Source organism: Periplaneta americana, chromosome 17 (assembly GCF_040183065.1).
Source record: "Periplaneta americana isolate PAMFEO1 chromosome 17, P.americana_PAMFEO1_priV1, whole genome shotgun sequence".
NCBI lineage: Eukaryota > Metazoa > Arthropoda > Insecta > Blattodea > Blattidae > Periplaneta > Periplaneta americana.
Genome location: NC_091133.1, coordinates 73,959,781 through 73,982,211, shown reverse-complemented (window position 1 = coordinate 73,982,211; position 22,431 = coordinate 73,959,781). Strand labels below are relative to the sequence as shown.

At 33.8% G+C, this 22,431-nt stretch overlaps 1 protein-coding gene across 1 annotated transcript in view; it reads left to right on the top strand.

The window, feature by feature from the left end:
• The window catches only part of LOC138692919 (SEC14-like protein 4), a 100,508-nt gene that overhangs the window by 70,074 nt on the left and 8,003 nt on the right, over positions 1-22,431 (top strand). The window contains exons 2-7 of the mRNA XM_069816273.1: positions 11,754-11,823; positions 15,486-15,529; positions 15,980-16,097; positions 16,312-16,521; positions 19,672-19,752; positions 19,919-20,118. Of these exons, the coding sequence (XP_069672374.1) occupies positions 11,754-11,823; positions 15,486-15,529; positions 15,980-16,097; positions 16,312-16,521; positions 19,672-19,752; positions 19,919-20,118 (723 nt within the window). The remainder of the gene's footprint in view (positions 1-11,753; positions 11,824-15,485; positions 15,530-15,979; positions 16,098-16,311; positions 16,522-19,671; positions 19,753-19,918; positions 20,119-22,431) is intronic.

The window sequence follows — 22,431 nt, the reverse complement described above, 5'->3', positions numbered from 1 at the left end:
TCTCAAACTTTCCTTTGCTGTGGTCGTGCCAGAGAATCAGTCCCATTTCGAGGCTTATTGTATGGTTTCGTAACAAGCTGTTTTTTATGGTGATGGGTTGTTAGCCCTTCGCCCAACCCCCAAGCTGGAGAACCACCCCTTATCGGCTGTCCACGACTGCTTATTCAATATATTCGCAGCTACCCTCCATATCTGAAGGCCGTCTCCTCTATCCGCAACCTGAGGACGCGCCATGCCGTGGTGATAGGGACCTACAAAATTTAGTGATTATACTGAGAAAAACTTCTTTCTACAACGCATGATATGGCAGGGACGAACTCAAAACATGATACCGATACATCATTATTTTAGTCTGTTTCGCTACTCATTAGCTAATATAAATTATTAAAATTACGGAACAAGAAACGTACAATTAAGGAAAATAGATTTAGAGGTATAATAAAAGTATTCACCTTTTGATAAAATTATGTTGAGGTCCTAACTCTTCAACAAATAACTGCAGCTTCAAATGCCGAGACTTATTTGCTTTCGGCATAAATTATCTTACCGATGTTTTGGTATAAAGGTAAATAAATGCTACGAAATTAAGTAAAGAAGTACGGAAGAATGAGAAGAATTACGGCACGGAGTAAAGACATGCTGTATACGTAGCGCAAATGTACGAATGAAGAAGCGAAGAGTGTGGATGAATGTGAAGAACAAGAAAAGAAGTTAAAGAAATATGCCAGGAAAGGTAGAGGTACGGGAGTAAGCAAAGAACTGCCGAAGAATGGTGAATAAATGAAGAGTCCACTGCAAGAATGATGGATGTCATTTGGAATACATTTTGCAGGAGAAGCAATTGAAAGCTTGAAATGCTTAGCGCTCAAAGCTTAACTGTGATTTTCCGATCATTACTGGACAGTGACTATCAGTGTTAATGCCATATAACTCTGTATGTAAATTCTATGCATTGACAGTCTTGGTTCATTTTCGACAAGAAAGTGACATCCATCATTCTTGCAGTGGACTCTTCAAATGCTACGAAATCCCGTCCACCAGCAGTAAGTTGTTAGCATATCTATGAAGTACAACTCCACCCACACGCGTGACGTCATTAAAGCACTCCGGACAGTAAACTTGTATTCTCTCAATGCGCACCCCATTTGCGCTCTTTATCATAACTCTTAACCTTGTATGTAATGTGCAGACACTACACAAGCTCGTTCTATTAAGATAGGTAGATACGTCATTGTCTTTGTCCTGCTATAGACTTCGTGAGGGACTTCACAACACATTAGAAGCGCGCGTACATGCACACTAAAAACGAATGTCTTCTTCACTTAATATGCGAAATATAACGGGCTACTTCTTTATGTAGGCTATTTAGATCACGATGCAACTTCTAATACTATTGATTATATGGGACAAATTACATACATTTAAATCTAAAGGAATATAATATGAAACGTTCGTAAAACAACATATGAAGAAATAATTATTATAGCACAAATTGTACAAATGCACGTTCTTTTAATGTTTTATCAAAGTGGTAATGCACAAGAAATTAGGAATTCAGATACAGATAGCAAGAACAGTGCTAATTTTTAGATCATGCAAAAGAAGCATTCAGTTATGTTGTTTTGATATCCATATGGAAGGAATGGAATAGAATTTCTGGAGGGGACACTGCAATCTTTCTCGATCTATTATGCTAAACCTCGAGCTAGGCGCACTCCCAAAACCACACCGGCCCACTACACTAAGGTTCGCTGCGTACCCAGGTTTCGAGCAGGTAGTGCTGCGCATGATTAGGTAGCCTCCGGAGCAGTAATTTGCGCGCTTTAATCGGAGACTCTGATTACCTTCGACTGATGCCGTAACAACTTTCCTGTGGACAGACAGCAGGTTGTGTATGTGCTGTGGCGCAGACGGACACTTTCCGCTGAGCATTCCTTTAATCGGATCATGTAGTGGTTCGAATCCGAGTATTTTTTTAATAGGTGTGTAATTTTTTGTTTATTCTCCCATTTCTTTGGCTCTCTCTCCCTTTTTTTGCTTGAAGTACTACTTTAACCGACAGAATTTTTTCTATATTTGAAATTCATAGCATTTGTGGAAGAGCGAGTTAGTTTTATGTTATTGATCAAATTAATGTCATTAAATTCAATTATTGCGAAATCTACAACAAAAGGAAAGTTTTTCATTAGCTAATGTAAACAATTATAGTTCTCCTAGAAACATTCGTTTATTCACAAAGTTACTGAGTCTAATCGATTTAATTTAACGTAAAATACATTAAATAGAATTTCAGAATGGAACCGAAGAAACGTGTGGTATGAATGTGTTAAGGTTTACTGTTTAAAAACAATTTATTCAGGCTCTTGGTTACCTTTAACTTTGGGAAACACTGTTACGTAATATTCATGAATATGTTATATTAGAACATAGTATAATATTAATAAATATATCGTAACATAATAATAATAATAATAATAAATAATAATAATAATAACAATAATAATAATAATAATAATAATAATAATAATAATATTCTTTTTCTTCTTCTGACTTCTCGGTTTAGACACTTTTGTCTGATTCCGTTCACTGTTCTATTTATTTGTCTATGGTTCTAACCGTCTTGTTTGTGGTCTTCCCTGACTTCTTCGTCCTATTGGTCTGTACGACAGAGCTGCCTTTGGATAACGGAAATTTTGTATTCTTTCAACATGTTTCCATTTCTCTCCAATGACGCCAGTGCAATTTCCGTTCCACAAAATAATTTTATTTTTCTATTAATATAGGCCTAATACAGACGTTACACGTCAAAATGTAAGAGCCTTGTGAACTTAATAATTGTTTTCAATTATCTGGTGCGTTTCATATAACTTCCACCAGTGTCGCTAAGTAACTGTGTTAAATTAACTGCATATGCAAGATTGCGAGAACTTATTAAGCCATAACCTAAATTCAACTTTCACTTCCATTTGCCTGCTCAATCGGAAAGTGTCACATTATTCTGTGCCACACCTATATTAAGCTAATATTACCTGAGAATTGCGGTTGCTACCAATAAAACTTACTCGCATTTATATCATTTTCGAACTCCAGTTGAGAACTAACTTAACGTGACGTTCTACTGGGGATGAAATTCTACGTGATTTGAACTTTTCAACTTTTTAAACACTATTCAGAGACGATAATATTATGATTCCTGTTAAGGAATTTGAAAATGATATTTTTTTTAAGAAATAGATGCATGTCTCTTTATTATTTTTCTATGTAGGCCTATTTGAAGTGACAGTACATATATTAATCACACGACCGAGGAGTCAAGTGCACCTATTCTTAACGTAAAGAATGAGCATACATTTCCTGTCTTCCCTTTTCTCCTGAATAAACAATAATGACACTCTAAAAAAATCTAGAAATATGTATTGACATACGGACGACCAACACTTTTTTTCTTTAGGTATATAGTGCAGTAAAGTATGTGACATTTTTTCGAGTGACATGCTTTGCAAATATGTATATGTTCACACCAGTTGACTATTGGGTTTTGTATTTCATCTTTATGTTTCAATATTTCCAACTCATCTCTTATATCCAGAGAGGGCTCTTACACTGAACGCAGGAATTTCATTTCTGCAGATTCGAACTTTCTTATTCCGGAAGTTTAAATTAATTTTAAATTATGTTTTTTTTTATTTAACGACGCTCGCAACTGCCGAGGTGTCGCCGGTGTGCCGGAATTTCCTTCTGCAGGGGTTCTTTTATATGCCAGTAAATTTACTGCCCCGCCTAGGACTCGCGTTACGGAATGCGCGCTGGTTCGAGTCCTCATGGGGGAAGAAATTTTCTCATGAAATTTCGGCCAGTGTGTGGGACCGGTGCCCACCCAGCATCGTGATGCACTTGGGGAGCTACGATAGGTAGCGAAATCCGGTTGCGAATACCAGCTATAACGGCTGGGGGGGATCATCGTGCTAACCACACGATACCTCCATTCTGGTTGGATGATCGTCCACCTCTGCTTCGGCATGTGGGCGTGAGGCCAGCAGCCGGCTGGTCGGTCTAGGCCCTTCACGGGCTGTAGCGCCACGGATTATTATTATTATTATTATTATTATTATTATTATTATTATTATTATTATTATTATTATTATTATTATTATAAATTTACTGCAGCCTTGCACAATGTTTCCTTTCCGTGAGTGTTATTTCTTGTGCTGCAGTTTTTTTAACAATCCCTATCAAGCATGGAAATAGATCAGGTGATGATCGGTGTGGAAAATTTGACTTTTGATTCTGTTAGTTTTTTTAAAAGCAATTCTTTGTTGTCTTTAACATTAAGCAGAAGCTGAACTTAAGTCCAAAATAAATAGATAGTCTTCAATTAAATTTTAGGCTTCAAGAAAGACGGAAATGTACATGTAACTAGAAAATGTCAAAATACTTGACACTCTAAATATAAGTGACTATGTGGTTCTGTGGTTGGAGTTGTACGGTGTTTTCACAGTAAAGAACTTTGAAGTAAAAGCTATAAAGTATTCAGGGAGAAAACATATTAAAATATAGCAATGTTCCGTATGTTTGGAAAAAACAATAGAACACTGGCGGAAACATCATGCTTAGAAACTGTAAGACATAATGAAAATGTGACACGGAATAGACGAACATTTGGTCACGTTGTTGATGTAGTATGACACCTCGGACGACAAGAATTAATCAGCCTTTGGAGGAAATCAAGAAGCTCAAGAATATTTAAGTAAATACAATTATTTAGAAACCCTAGACTCAATGTCAATAGAAGAAGCCTTCCATGAAAGACCAACTTGATAGCAGTTCTGATTTTAAAGACATAAATCCAGATATTCAGAACGATTTGATTCAGTCTGTCATTAATGCTAATTATTGTGTGTATGCATGTTTCTAATGCCTATCCACTTCACTTGTGTGATTCGGGTTCCGCATACTGCGGATAGGACTGTGGCCCATTTTCAAGTTGCACACCATTTCGGCGGGCCACGTTATGCATGATGTGTATCTGTGAAGAATTATGTCGTGTACTAGGGTGAGTGTATGTGTAAGTGTTAGTGTAAGTGTAGTGTAGTGTAGTGAGGATGATAGTGAAGGTAAGGAAGGAAGAAGGGGAAACTCGGTGCCGGCACGTAGCCTACTCCTGTCGAATAGCACCAAGTAGGCATGATAATAATTATTATTCTCGGAATTATTTAGATATTTTTTGTTACGCTTCGCCACTGTTTATTATATTTAGTAGAAACTCAATTCCTGCTGATTATTCTGCTAAATTTAGGTAACAGAGATATAGAAACCCTCAGAGAGTTATCGCTTCTCCCCATGCGAGCTGATTCTGTAGATAGTCCTGGGCATGAGATCCTTTTTTGGGATGCAGCTGGGAGGGATAGATGGAAGGCAATCGATCCAATGAGGAAACTGTAAAAATAAAACCTAATGTTTAACCCACTTGTAAATTTGATTTACTCAAAAGTTACAAAGGGACCAGTAGTGGTAAATATGGCGATTATGAAAATCAAGAAAGACATTTGTGATAGAAGTTCGGAATTAGAGGAATATTCAATATAGAGCAAGAACTAATGATAACGAAAATCTCTTCGAAGAAGTCATTGTTCCTCCTGTTTTGGTCGGATTGTTATATAATGCATACCTTGACCATCTTGTTTATAATACTTTAGGTGGTTCCTTGCAGCAATGTACATTTCCACAAGGAAAAATCCTGTTTTGACAACTGGGCACGACGTTTGCTTAGCAACTCTTCTACCCTTCTTCCATAACACTAGCCGTCACGCATTGAATCATGCCCTCAGGCTCAAACTCTCTCTTTTCATAGACGATGCTTGTCTTGTCTCTCCAACCTTGACCTTGCCAACAAGGTCCATACCTTTGTCACAATTATAACAAACAACTTGTAATAACTAAATTCTGAAATGGTTACAAAAGTGAACCCACAAATCGAATCCTAACAAACATAATATGATTTCTGTAGCAGCTTAAATACAACATGTTTTATTAGCAATTGTCAGCTTGCCAAATGTTTTAGATATACGATATACAAATAATAAATACTTCATGGCACTTCTGCTCGAAACCTGGGTCTGCAGCGAACCTTAGTGTGCGAACCCCAAACCCACCGACTGTTCCTATTTTGAGGGTGAGAGGTGACAGAATGGAATTAACGCTAGGTTTAAACTTTCCTCGCGATATCTCAATTGACGTGTTTTCTGTTTAAATTAAATTTAATTGGGTTTAGACTGGGAGGTTTTGAAATGAAAGCTCTATATGATTATTGTAAAGTGCCTCCTGGTTTTCAAATGGCACCCCAAATTGTAATCAATAATAGACTTTGTAGTTTTATTTTCTTCAGCTCTAATCAACAATAACAACAATCCAGGTTGCCAGGCGACGATAGAAAACAAAAGATGTGAAATAAATGAATGAGATATATAAACAATTGAATAGACCTAATCTTTCAAAGTTACGTATCAAAATATAGGGGTGCCATTTTAAATTTCAAAGGGGAGTATGGGGGTTGAAGGCTGAAACCGAAATGTAATTAATGCTAGCTTTTAACTTCCTCCTCAATGTTCAAATTGACATGTTTTTAATTGAATTTAATTAGCCTAAAATAAATAGTTATTTAGACTGGGAACTTTTGAAATGAAAGCTCTGTGTAATTATGTGTCTCATGGTTTTCACACGATCTATCTCGCTCTATTTTCTATTTAATAATAATAATAATAATAATAATAATAATAATAATAATAATAAATTAGGAACATTAAATCCAGACGTTTGAGATGGGCAGGGCATGTAGCACGTATGGGCGAATCCATAAATGCATATAGAGTGTTAGTTGGGAGACCGGAGGGAATAAGACCTTTGGGGAGGTCGAGACGTAGATGGGAGAATAATATTAAAATGGATTTGAGGGAGGTGAATATGGTGATAGAGACTGGATTAATCTTGCTCAGGATAGGGACCGATGGCGGGCTTGTGTGAGGGCGGCAATGAACCTCCGGGTCCCTTAAAAGCCATATTATTATTATTATTATTATTATTATTATTATTATTATTATTATTATTATTATTATTATTATTGATAGGGACCAATGGCGGGCTTATGTGAGGGGGGCAATGAACCTCGGGGTTCCTTAAAAGCCATAAGTATTATTATTATTATTATTATTATTATTATTATTATTATTATTATTATTATTATTATTATTATGTAGAGGCTTGACGAAATATTCAACTGAATTTTAACTTAAAAATTATATTAATCGTAGCCTACACAAATGAGGGTGATTAATAAATGTGGGGAGTATAATAATATAAATAGTTAATTTAACATAGTCTAATTCCAAAATTCCAAATGAATCCAATTTCCTCTAATGACATATTATTCATTACAACTTCAAACAACTCATTGGCGTCTTAGTGATGTGTGAATCGTTTCGACTATCAATTACATTGTTGTCTCGAGACTAGGCTGCATGGACTGAGGAAGAAATTATGAAGTAATTAATGAGAAGGCTCCGTCTTGTTAAGTTTAAATTCGGGGAATATACAAACAAAAATGAAAAGAAATATCTAACTTTTTATTTCAAATCCTGAACATCCTTACAATCCCGACCATGCTCACAATAACAATCATGAACAGTGTAAACGTTTCACGCAATTATTGGAGTTCGATGAATCTCCTGTATTTTTTTTTTCTGTTACGAACACATTTTCTGTTCTGTTAATGTACATTTTGTGGGATTGATGATAGCGAGATAGTGTATGGCGGAATAAGTCCGTAGAATTACTTGACATGCCTTATCTTAGAGTTAGAAAAATTTCAGAAAAACTTATTTACGTAATCAATCCACATGCAGACGCCCGATGACAGCCTCAGTTCTTCATTCAAATTTGCTACCGTCCAACTTAGATATCTCCGTTAGCAAGTCATAATCATTGCTATATAAAGAAGTAATCGCTTTTGCCAGTAAGCAACACTAATTAGTACATATACCTACTCGGGCACGTAATAGAAAGCAGAAGAAAAGAGAAATAGATCGAAGTAGAGTAATGGAGAGAGAGAGAGAAGATTTTGCTAGGAATGTAATACGTTGCAAGAGTTTTCTGTTGTTTTTTGAAGAAAAGATTAAAAGAATTCAGAAAAAGAATTTTGGATCTCCAACTGTGTATTGAGACTTTACAACTAGCCAAGAATAATGGATCCGACAGACTATGTGAGTGATTATTCAAGTCGTGACTGTGGGTAATAAGACCCTAATGATGGAATGACGGAATCTGTAAGTAATTCCGAAAATTCAGAGATATTGAGTCCCAAAACGCGTCTGGAAATTATACACGCTTCTCCTAAACGCATTTACTGTGAATCCTAAAATCCAACATTACTGTAGATGTTTCACTTATGAGTAACTGTGGAACAGAAAGAGTGCCGGGAATATCAGTGTCCGAGAAAATTTACCCAAAACTTTTGTCTAACAACTTCAGCTCTCCAGGATTTATACTGTCTTGGATTTCGTCGAGAAGAGCTGTTCAGAGAACGTTGAGCCCATTTGACTTGACAACTCGATAAAGACAGTTCGAGACTTACAATTTTTTATTATGAATCGGGCACTTTATTCCCTAGCCTAGAATATTATACATAAATTATAGTATATCTTCAAGGATACGTTACGTGTACGATGCATTGCATGACTTTACAGTTAATTTTCGTACTGGTCTTCTGACGAAACAATTCAAGACTCACATAGCTTGAATGAAGGCACCAAACTGTTCTCACCGCATTATGTCGTGTGAATACAAATGACACGAGTCGGAACGGTACCGGTTGCCCTTCCAGTTGTCCTTGAAACAGACGGTGAAAGTTGGACAGGAGTCTATGCTCTGTTAATTGACTTCACACATGTAGAAAGTGGTTCGACAAACCTATATCGTAATCCGTTATTAAGAAAGGTTGCGTTAAATTACCTAATAAATGATATAAACGACAGAGAATTGATATAATAAACTTCTTTTTCTTTCTTTCACCAGGTACTACACCACAACTTCGTAGAAGTTTTGACCTTCTCAACTATTTTCCGTCATTCATTTCAGTTTTGGATGAATCTTGGCCAATTCCTTAATTCCAGCTTTCTTATAGCCTATCCTCTATTACATCATCTTTCCATCTGTTCTTGGGTCTTCCTCTACTCCTTGTATTCATAGTTTCCAATTATAAATTTTCTTGACTATTCTATCTTCATCCATGCGGTTGATACACCCGAACCAAGCTAGTCTCTGTGCCTTTTACATGATTAATTATATGATATAATAAACTAACTTCTGAAATTGCCTATAGGCCTATTATAAAATTTAAAGGTGAGTGGCAAGGCATTTTATTTCTATATTTGTAACCTTTATTATATATTTCCAGTGTAAGTGAACTTAATGATATGCTTCAAACTAATGTAATTCAGTTTATCTATTTTATTTCCTTATTTTTTTAATATAGGCCTACCATCAGTTATTTCCGCGCCTTCTGAATGCGTTCTTACAAGAACTTTGAATATAAAAAACTCATCGAGGTTAATGGCTACAAGTATTTCGTAAATTTATTAACTATTTTTCGTCTTAAGTGATTCGAAACTTTATAATCGTTTTTTCATGTTCTCATATTCTTAATGTTTTATAATGTAAAAGTTCCTGTCCACAGAAGGCAATTTAAGAATACATTAATGCAATCGACTCGGAATAAGTTTGCGGTTATGAACTTTCTGTCCTATTTTGTAGCTACTTCAGATAAAATAAACGACTAAAATATGTGTAATGTTAAACAGTTATTCCTGTTTTATGTGGATATACGAGTACGACAGGAACATAAAACGAGGATAAACTAACAAAATGATATCGTGTACCTTCTTAATCAAAAGTTCCAAATAAAAAGAAGTATAAATTCAGTTCTTTATTTCGTTACCTATTTTAAAGTTTCATCTAATTTGAGTTTAATATTGTATGATAATTTTAGTATTCACACTATTTACTTTATTATTATTATTATTATTATTATTATTATTATTATTATTATTATTATTTTCTTTATAATTTCATTACATGTTTCAAAAAACCTTGTTCGCTCACTGTTTAAAAATCATAATTCGATTTGGAGTTGCGCTCGAGCGCGGGTTCTATTCCTGCTTGAACTGATTACCCGTTTGGGTTTGTTCCGAGGTCTTCCCCAACCATATGGCAAATTTCAGGTTATCTATAGCGAATCCTCCGCCTCATCTCGCCAAATATCATCTCGCTATCACCAATCCCATCGACGCTAAATAATCTCGTAGTAGATACAGCGTCGTTAAATAACCATACTTTAAAGTGTTGATTAATTTTAATTACTGTACTTTAAATTCAATAACTAATCTTTCATTTTCAGGTGCGGAATATTTCAACGTTTTCATCTTCTAGAAGTTTAAATTTTATATGTATACCTGTAAGTTTCAGAAAGATTCTCACTGTATTTCCCATAGATGAAGAAGCTGAATCACAAAATTTAAGTATTCGTGAAACTGGCGAAAATGTTATTAAATAATATCGTAGAGAAATTTTTCTTTCATCAGCAATGGAAAAGTTCGATCGAAAACCCGATACAATAATCCATTATTACATTATTGATATCCTTAATTTCGTCTGTTTTATGATATCCTAGTAACAATACCCAGCTTCTGGATACAGAATATAAATTCAAGAAGATTCGATTCAATTTAAAATGGAAGTCTCGAACATTTTATTTGGACAGGTAACTGAAGGAAACCAATAGAATATTCGTACGGTCAATAAAAGTTTGACTAAAATAAAAAGTTTGTAAAAGTAAGTGTTCAGTAGGTATGATATTTTTAATTACCTTTGCTTAACCCACGCTGTGATAGAAGAAACGCAAACTTAAATTCTGCATCATCATTTTTCCGAAATAGGTTCTCTCCGTGCATACACCAAAAGTGTTATTTATTACTGAATGAGAGTGAGTGCTTGAACACCAAGTGGGTCACTGGGACACTGCTTGACATCCTACCACGTACATTCATAATACAGTAGTGAGTATTGTGTGACTGACGAAATAGGATGTCAAGTCTGTAGTTCGTACCAAGACAATGACTCCTAAGTATTTAGAGAATCGGGCTTAAAACATGAATGAAATAATAAAATAAACGGTTTTACGTTTCACTTCACATTTGTGTAAAATATTTGGCGATTAAAGAATATAAAGCAAAGATCGTAGTTAAAATGTGTGGGGCAGTGAAATTTACAAATTTTCTTAAGACAACAGTAGGGCCTACAGTACAGTATGCCATTGATTGAATGTATGGGAATGGTACATAGTTTCTATTAAGGCTAAAACATCTTTCTTTTCTTATATATATATATATATATATATATATATATATATATATATATATATATCCAGAATTTGGTAAGTGTAATACAAGTAATTTTAATGGCCAGATGTTAAATTTCTACTCGAAAGTAGAATCAATATATTAAGAACAACTACGAATATAACTCCTTCCTTCGCTATTAGCTTTCCTCACACTTAAAAAAAAAAAAAAATTATTATTCCAGGACAACTGGTGTGAAATCAAATTTGACAAAAAAATAATCAATACCATTTTTAATTTAAATATAAAAATATCAGAAGTTCTGTTCGTACATTCGTTATTACATAAGTGTTATTTTCTTTACAGTTCCGGAGAAATGTGTCGGACTGCACTCAAATAGAAAAGGATGATCTGTTTCTCTTACGTTGGCTTAGAGGTAAGTAATAACAGTATTCTGATAATTTTAATTTCATGTTAGCATTAATATTTTAGTATAGGTCTATTTCGTTCTTCATTCATATAGATTTAAAGAATGGTGACAATTTATAATTAATTAATTAGTTAACTAATTTTATTCTTTTCACTTCATTTTGTCTTTTATGCTAAAATTACTGTCAATGATCAAAATGTTAAACGATAATGCATAAAACTACTGTATATTCGACAATTTCTTGGTTAATTTACTCTTTTATTGTGCAAGACAACTTCATAAGTAGAGTACTACGTTTGGTTACTTTAAATACAAGTTAGGTGTACATCGATTACACTAGTTTCGTACGGAGAACAAGTTGCAAGTCAACAGTTCATGCTGCAGTGAAATAAACAGTCTTTCGCATGCATCGTACTGTGTGTCTACGTCTGTTTATTCGTGAACCTGTGTGTGTAAGTCGGTAAACAACAGGAATACCATTTGGATTTAATACCAATAATAACGAAGTATGTATTATTTAAAGGCAGCTTGTAGGCAATAAAAGATAATTTTTGCTAGGGATAGACGAAACTTATTTTCAGGAGCCACGGACATTCAGTGAGGAAACTATTCGAGCTAGGATAAAGATGCATTTACTGAAATATATTAAACAGTATTAAATATCTATGCACTGCAAACACACGCTCTCAGAGACGCTCTGAAGCAATGTAGGACAATATCTTGAGAGTATATACAAAACATTTTAAATTCTGGTAAATCTACTGACATGAGTCTGTTACATTTAAGTACACTTAAATGTCATCGACCTAGGCCGGGATCGAACCCGCAACCTTAAGCACAGAAGGCCAGCGCTATAACGACTGCGCTACTCAGGCATATATATATATATATATATATATATATATAGTAAATGAATGAATGAATAAATAAATATATAGAAATAAACTAATAAATAAGTAAAGAAAGAAAGGAGTGAGTGAGTGAATTAATTAATTAATTAATTAAGAAAAAATAAATATTACCTTACTCTCTCCAGCAATATCCTTAACATTTGTGCCGTTTTCAATGCGTTGAATATTTACTTTGTCAGAAATACTCAGACTTGAAAGTGTTTGTGACATGATGCCTTATCGGCATGCGGAGACTTGGATTCTCGTCACAACAGACCACTTTGTACTGTTTTCTGCTTTCTTTAGACTCAAACGCATTCTACTAAATCGACGGAGCAATGTAAATATGTGCTATACCGTACCCCAGTTGGCGAAATAATTTTCATTTTCAGTATTCTGTGTTTTATGTTGTACCACTAATCCAACAGGTATTACAGAACAACCTTCGTATTACTATACTTTTTATCAGAGTCTATGGCGTTATCTGACAGTTTTGGTAATCCGAACACCACATGGCTCATTCAGGATAATTATGAATCTAAATGTTTGCATAAGATGACACACATAGCCTACGTATTTTATCACGACACTTTCAGCTACGATGGTTATTCGGAATTATCAGCCTATTGCGATTCAAAGAACAACAGTTCTTAAGAATGACTCGGTCCTGGTTTGTTTTAAGCTATTATTACGAATTTGTCTCGTAACTAAGGAAATGCATGGAAAAATACAAATCAGCACAGCTATTTTAGCAATCATATTTTTTATCCTCTGAATTTCTCGGGTTAGTTTTATTTGCAAGATCTAAAACTAAAACCATTGTGAACTAATAAAATAATTTTTATCATAAAGAAGTTTGTTGTGGCAGCATTGTCTCGAATATAATAACATTCACATATAGGTATTCTATTATATTATTAATACTCGGTAAAAGCATAGAAATAGTATTTTATTCATATTGGTAATATTTAGCAAAAACATAAGAAATTGTCATTACATTGAAGTGTGTGAAATGTATGTTTAATTTACGTAAGAGTTACGTAATTTCATTAACGATAATAAATGTAAAGTACGGTAGTTGTCTTTCACTCGCAAAGAGACAACTAACAGCGTGAAGAGAAATACGATTATGATTGCTTAATAGTACAACTGTTATTGCTCGTAAAAGTTATAAAACTAATTTTATGTTTTAAAACGTCCGCCCTGAGGACTCTGAGGTACGGTAGATTCCGCTCTGCCTATCCAAGCGGTTCGTGGTTCGATTCCCAATGTGTGCAATGGAAGAAATTTATTTTCTGCTTACGGGACTGAGTGATTGTCCTATTATTTCTAGATTAACACTACACTCGAATTAAACTACAGTTTGTAAATTATTTTTCTTTCCATAAGAAAGTTTTATTGTACGGAAAATATTCCATGCTTATGGGAAAGCTCTTAAACATTATAATCTACAGAACTCTTTCATCACTTAATTCAAAATGCTCCTGATATATGAGTATCGTATTATTTGATGATGATGATGATGATGATGATGATGATGATGATGATGATAATGATGATGATGATGATGGGTGGTGGTGTTGACAATGCAGTAAATATTATATATTGTCATTCGTATTACAACTTATATATTTGAAAACTGAAGTCAAAGACAAAATGTCTATACGAAAAGATTAGAAAAAATAATGACCATGAAATCGAATTTCGAAATAACATTTATTGCAGAAGAACAGCCTTAGAGATAATGGATTTTTATTGTATACATTCGTACCTATTATTATCGAAAGGTTCGTTTAAAAATAGTTTGTTTTTAGGGGTGTAGTCGTGCCAGGGAGGCCAGGGCACCGTCCCAGTACTTTTTTCTAAAATCAGGAACTGCCGTGCTTCTACATTTTTTACTTACTCGACCTTGTATTTTATAAGTATGGATTAGTAGTAAATAGCAGCGGCATTAATGATGATGATGATGATGATGATGATCATAATAATAATAATAATAATAATAATAATAATAATAATAATAATCAACTTTTCGCGATGCACCCTGGTACTAATTTATTTACCCCTGTTTGTATGTATGTGATTGTGTGTAAAATTCTGTGTAGGCAGTGTGATTAAGTGTTCAGGCCTTATATAATGTTCTAATATTGGTAAACATAAAATTAATTGCTACATTGCAAGCAAGTATAATTTTTTAAAAATAATTTCAAGGGAAAAATTGTTCTGGGGCGCCCATCGAACTCGGGACCTTTAGCTGAGCGCACCAACGCTCTACCGACTGAGCTACCCAGGAACTCTACAAGATCCTGGCTCAATTATTCCCTTTTTATCCACATACCTCAAGTGGGTCAACCCAACATTGAGTGCACACTTTCTGTGTGACTTAAAACATTGAGTGCACACTTTCTGTGTGACTTAAAACATTGAGAAACCCAACATTGAGTGCACACTTTCTGTGTGACTCAAAACATTGAGTAACCCAACATTGAGTGCACACTTTCTATGTGACTTAAATTTGTGGTTTCCTGTTAACGAACAGTAACGTGTATTATACAAATCTGGCTTTCAGCTGAGTAGCTCAGTCGGTAGAGCGTTGACGCACTCAGCCAAAGGTCCCGAGTTCGATGCCCTGTCCCGGAACAATTTTTTCCTTGAAATTATTCATGTCAGCTTTACAGGAAGCTATAGGCCTACCTAAAAGCCATATTTCTATAATTTTTTGTTCTATTACTCGTATTGTGTGCAATTGACTTAGTGTTATTTTCTTTCCATTTTCAGCACGAAACTTCAATGCAGAAGCTGCTGAAAAAATGTTGCGAGACGTAAGTAATAAGTGCTATTAAATTAGAATATCGTAAATAAACTTCTAGTAGGTCCAAGTAATAAAAAGCAACTTAATTTACTGCATTTTTCATCAACAAAACTGTCTCCAGCTATTGTAAAAAATAGACTATATTAATTCATCCTCGAACTGGAAATATCCTGAAGAACTTATCAAAATCTCTTGAGGGAACCAATATATCATTCACTGACCATTAAAGAACTGTCTGAACCTCCCTAAGTGGTATCGTCAGGCTGCAAATTCAGTCATCGAGTTATCATCTTATCCTTCCTCCCAGGAAATTGTTTGCACAATAGACCTATCAATAGTTTTAGTGCAGAAGGATTTCCACCAATCCAAAGTATAAAAGAACCTTTATAGATACCGTAAATATTTTGTGTAGTATTAAGCTACGGTATATTACATATAAATAATCCGTTTATTTTTACAGTCTCTTAAATGGAGAGAAAAGTGGGAAGCAGACAAGATTGGTGAATATGAACCCCCAGAAGTAATACAGAAATACTATCCGAGTGGAATATGCGGATTTGACAAAGAAGGTGCTCCAGGTATGAAGTTCAAACAGAAAGTGCAAATTTCTCAGTCACAATTTAAAATACACAACCTTTCACAGTATCCTTAGAAATGTAGCTATTATAAATTTAACTTCGTTCTCATTTATTTAATTATAAAATATGATAGGCAATATAGAAATTAATTTTATATATCTTTACTTGTTAGTCAATAAGTAATCTTATGTTAATAATGATGTTTCTTTCTCAGTGATAGTCGTTCCTTTCGCTGGCCTGGACATGTGGGGAATGATGCACTCAGTTAATAAGAACGATTTCATTAAAATGACAATCAAAACACTGGAAACATTCTTGAGTATAGCAACAGAACAAGCAAAGAAGTTCGGTCAAGAAGCATCTCAAGTTGTTTGTGTTATGGATATGGAAAACTTCAACCTAAGACAATATGCTTGGAGACCAGGTAAATATAGTTATATAAATATCTCATACAGTTTAAATTAATTTAATTACTTTTATGGTAGGTACTCTCTAATGATGCTGGGATCTATAGCATAATAAGAACTTTTAAAATGTGACTTTAATATACACTCATGATAAACATGGTTTACTGAACAACACTGTAAAACGTGGTAGAATATCATTTCGCTTTAAGTTTTGCAACAAATCTTCATAAAAACTGTTAGCATTTCATATTTTAAAAATTAATCATGATAGAAGTAAGAGATTTTATCTCTCTTTATTTATTTATTTATTTATTTATTTATTTATTTATTTATAATAATGATTAATATCTCAGAGTAGGGTTACTGGATGTACATTATGAAAATCAGGATATTTTATTTGAAAAAGTAGAATTTTTTCGATTTATTTATTTTATTTTGGTAGGTTATTTTACGACGCTTTATCAACATCTTAGGTTATTTAACGTCTGAATGAGATGAAGGTGATAAGGCCGGTGAAATGTGTCCGGGGTCCAGCACTGAAAGATACCCAGCATTTGCTCATATTGGGTTGAGGGAAAACTCTGGAAAAAACCTCAACCAGGTAACTTGCCCCGACCGGGAATCGAACCCAGGCCACCTGGTTTCGCGGCCAGACGCACTAACCGTTACTCCACAGGTGTGGACAATTTTTTTCGGAAAAAAAAAAAGACATGATAAAGTGGTGTGTGATGTGACGTTTATTTTCAATATTTTATGCAATAAGGGAAATTGTTAGTCCTACTATAAAATAAACTTGATACAAAACTGTTAATAATAATTAATTTAATTAGCTGTTTAACTGTGCAGAGTATAAATACGCTTATGCATTGTTTAATTTTTTGTTCGTTGATATATCTCTGATAATTGAATTTGTTCGAGCAAGGAATGCTGTTTGCCATCCAGTAAATACTTGTAGAAATCCACACAATATAGACGCATTAAATTAAATTTTACGAACATAATTGAGGACCGTTTTTGCAAAACCTAACTGCAAAATTTGCAAAATTGAGATTTTGATGGATTCGTTAACATAAGGCAGGCCTCTACACGATGTTCAAAGCGTCTTAATAAAATTCGGTTATTTCTCTTCATTGTAGTGTGTCAAAGTTTGATCGTTTTTTCAAAACTTGCTTTCTGCTATAAGTGAGAGATACAGTATAGCAAAACTTGCTTACTATAGTGTTTTGTCTCTCCTGTAAAATTTAGTTTTTTCAGTTAGCAAGTTTTGCAAAAACGGTCCTCAATTCCTCTAATGAATTCCAGACATAAGACCGTTTCTCTATTTGGACTACTTGGACCACTGAGAATTGACGAGACAGAAAGGCAGGACAATTTCTGATTTTCTACAATGCTTCGCCTAAAAAGCAGAACATGTCTGGAAAAATTCGTACGTCTGATAACCCTATCTCAGAGTCTCAGTTATAAGAAACCATCCTTGTATAGTACCGGTATTTGATATTCTAATAGTAGGCCTAATAAAATCACATGATGACTGTAGAAGGAAGGAAAATTCTCATTCTACATAAGGGAAAATTAACTACACATTTTCCCTGTGAATCTTCTTGTCATGCCATTACTACTCGTGCAATAATATGTGTACACACCACAACTATTGTACCAGAAGTAGTAGTAGGCCTACCAGTAGTTAAACTGTATTATGATGATAATGATGATGATGATGATAATAATAATAATAATAATAATAATAATAATAATAATAATACCGACAATAAATAATAATAAGGTGACTATAAATTTTATTTCATCTGCTATCAAGGTAGGATATAACATAGGATTTGTGTATCAATGGATATGTCAATAGTAATATAGAACCTTATACTAATTTAATGTAAACGAAGCCTAGCTTAGCATAAACTATTTCATCTCATAGTAAAAACTGAACAAACATAATTCAAATTAAAATTATTTCACTGATTAACTTTACGTCTTCTTTGTGATTATATTCTATCTTCCTAGTGTATCCAGCTATAGTGAGGGTCACATAAGAACAGTTCCTAAACAGCAAATATTGCCGTCTTGTCAGTGTTGCCAACTGTTACCAGATATCACATGATCCTAAGTACTAAATGACTTATTTACTTACAGTATTTTATGTTGGAAGGTTATTCTAAATAATTCAATAATTTGTAACATATTTTCTTAGGCAAAGTATACGGGAAAGGGATCGACATGTCAAGAATTTTGTCTGGCAATACGAAATTCATTGGTCTGACTAAACAATTGACACACGAGACCCAACCTAAAAATGTATTTTGTTTGACCACATGAAATTATTAGTACTAACTCCGAAAACTTACCTGACTATAGTCTTGAATTATAACCACAAAGCAACACATAAAATAAATATTATGTATTAATATTAATACCGATATTAATTAATTATTAGTATGTTCAAATTTCACTAGCTTCCAGTAACCGGCTCAGAAATCTAGTACAATTTTATTTTCATGGAACTCCAGTACCGACAAATATTGTCGATATTTGTCTCAGCTGCCAACATATCAGTTACAAAATCACTACCATTTGTAGTATTAATTTGTCAGTATCGAAATTCGAAACGAAGTTGGCAAAAGAAAATTCAACCTGCAAACTAGAAAATCACCACAATCCACTAGCATTATGTAGTAATGGGGGGAAAATGGTTAGGTTTCACCCTTAGGGTATGAAGTAAGCTGACCCGGACTATATTTCCTGACAACACGTGTTCCATTATGTGTCACTATGAATTTCCTCGTCTTACAAATTATGGGTAAAAAGCACGATGCTGATTGTATATTTTTGTGATTATATATGAATGTTAAAATTATTTATTTATATTTTTATAAAAAAAAATATGTAGGCCTACAATGAAAACATGTAATTTTACTTTTCACCGTTTTCAAATAAAACGTAATTATGTCCGAAAGCATCCCAATTTCCAGAGTTACGTCTAAAACTCTCAAATACTTACGACTGTTATAATTTAGCTAACAGTCAAACAAGAAAATATGTCACTTATAAATATCTTTTATAATGAAAAACGTTCAATTAAAGTCACTCTCAATTGCAGTTTTATCGTGGTATGTGAAACTTTTGAATGAGCTAATGATGAGTTCGATGTATTGCAGCTGGTGAAGTTGTCATTGCATTAATCCAAATGTATGAAGCGAATTATCCTGAGATCCTGAAAGCCTGTTATATCATTAATGGTGAGTAAAGAACACTGTGAACAAAATTTCGATAGAATTTATAATGTTAACATGTGAAAAAGTGTTAATTTTTAAGATGTACGTATTATACTGTATTTATAAAAATACATTTGTAAATTACTGGGCTATTACACACTATGTCAACCAACAAGTTTCTCTTTTACAGCTCCTAAAGTATTTGCAATTGCTTTTTCTGTGGTGAAGAACTTCCTAAATGAATACACACTACGTAAAATACAAATCCTTAAGAGTGATCCTCGAAAGTGGCAGCCTGAATTGCTCAAAATGATAGAACGTGACCAACTGCCAGCACATTACGGAGGCACATTGACTGATCCAGATGGAAATCCAAAATATACAACCAAAGTAAGTTGAGTATATAAATATTATATCAAAGTGTAGTTTCATATTGCTTCCAGAACTAATAACAAAAGTTCTAATCATACTAAACTAAGTAAGTCTCATGTAAATGGACAAAATAATTAATGATTTTGAAAATTTAAAAACTCTTATAAGACGACTATTCTTCTAATAATAATATTTTACAATCCTTAGTAGTGAATAATAAATTCTCTTAGTGACTTGATGTTGTTATACACTAATTTACTGGTGTTATGATGCTACTCGTAATTATTATCTTAGTGTCTTGAAATAAGAAGAGGAAATTGGAGTTTTACGTGTTTTTACTCTTTACACATAATTCTGGGAACGTTAATTCAATAATTATATTTTTTATGTCCACACACTGCAATGGGCAGAACTTAATCAAGGTATGCAACCCTTCTTTCTTGTGTTCCACACTACCAATACTACGGAGTAGATTATTGTTAAGTTACTCAAAACAAATGTGCCTAATTTTAAATATTATTACTGAATGGCATACAATTCAGTTTCCGTTTGCGAAATATCTAGATGTGAAACAAAAATGAAATAGCTAAAAGTAAAACTTAAAAAGATTTAACGAAGTCAAATATGAATTGTGTCATTTTACAGGTCTACAAAATGACAAGAGGTGCTATGAAATAATTGTTAAAGAATTATTGTTAAGAGATAAATGGGCGTTAATTGAAGGAGCACGGTGCCTAAATTGAGTTGGAAATGTTCGGGAACATTTAGTAGTTTGTTAAATATGCCAAGATTTTTTAGAAAAATTAAAAATACATTTTTTTAGGGAAATAATCCAAGTATTCAATATAAGGGTTAGTCTCTGGAGTACTATGGGTCACACACAAAACAAGTACATTCATCCAACAACTAATAGTGAAATGACCTGAAATTAATTTTATTATGTCTGGACATTCTGAATTATAATACAATAAAGGAAAAGTGATATAATGAAAGAAAAAGAAAAATATGTTGATCAGTCAATAGCTGTAAAAATGAGAAATAACCATTCATGGAGAATGCAAAGCTTATGAAGGCAAAAATGAACTTGATTGCTTGGGTCTGTAAGCTGCCTTTCTAGCGTTTACTGAAGGAATTAAATTTTACATAAAATTTCAGGAGTGACCTTTGTCAGTCCTGATATCACATTCTTCAAGACTGGGCAGGACAAACAAGATATCAGGACGTCTTTATTGAAATATCAACTTCTTGAGGAAAAATAAACTTTTTACACATTTTCTTTCAGCACCTCATAAAGTTTACTTCATATTCTTTCGCTTCATCTGATTTATTAATAACTCTTAAAACCTTTTCAACTATAGTCGTGACGCTATTATTTCCGGCGTGACTTTGCCTCTTTGCTTACGTCTTAGGAAGTGAAGGCTCTATAAAGTCTAGGTAGGTAGTATCGTTCGCCATTTTTGTTCTATCATTCCCGAACTACCATACGAGGAATCTATTTGCCACACCGTTAAACATTATCATGTCGTAGCTCCTATGATAATAAATCAAACACACTGTAATTCAGCAAATAATTGAACGGCAAATAACATATTCGAGTGCTTTCTGCGAACGCCAACGAAAGAGCCAAAATGGCGGACGATTATATTAAGTATTTATCGAGCCTTAAGAAATGAATAACGTCTTCATAAGCGAATCACAAGATGCACACGTTTAAATGTAGCCGAACTGCAACGTGATTGGCTGCTGGAAATTAGAGCGACGGGAACTTATAGTGCATTTTACTCTTCTTATCCCTAAACTCAACCAAAACATAACTATCTTCTTCAGGTTCTCTGTCACTGATCACTGTTGAATGTGAACTTGAAATCATATCAGAAAAAACTTCACTAACATTACTCTCACTATCCAGAAGGTCTACTGTCGTAATGAGTACTGACCTGTGTTCAGAACAGTGTCCATCTGCATTCAAACATTCCCATTATCTTTCGACGAAATTGTTATTCACACGCCAAAGTTCTATTTCCCTAATGCTTGCAATTTCCTTTCTTATATTGTCTCCAAGTTCGTCTATTGGGAATTATTCCTGCATACACTACTTCCTAATTTTCTTCTTAGGGTGTGAATAACAATTTCATCGGGTCTGTGTGAATGCAAATAAAACATCACTTTGAACAACTCCTGTAACATAGGTTAGTACTCATTATGAAATAAAAATATAATTATGTGCATGTCATTATCAAATTTATATTAGTAAAAATACGCGAGAGATCGGAATGATAATGGCGTAATGTACACCAGCCATGTAAGCATGTTTGAAGTGCTTATTTCCGA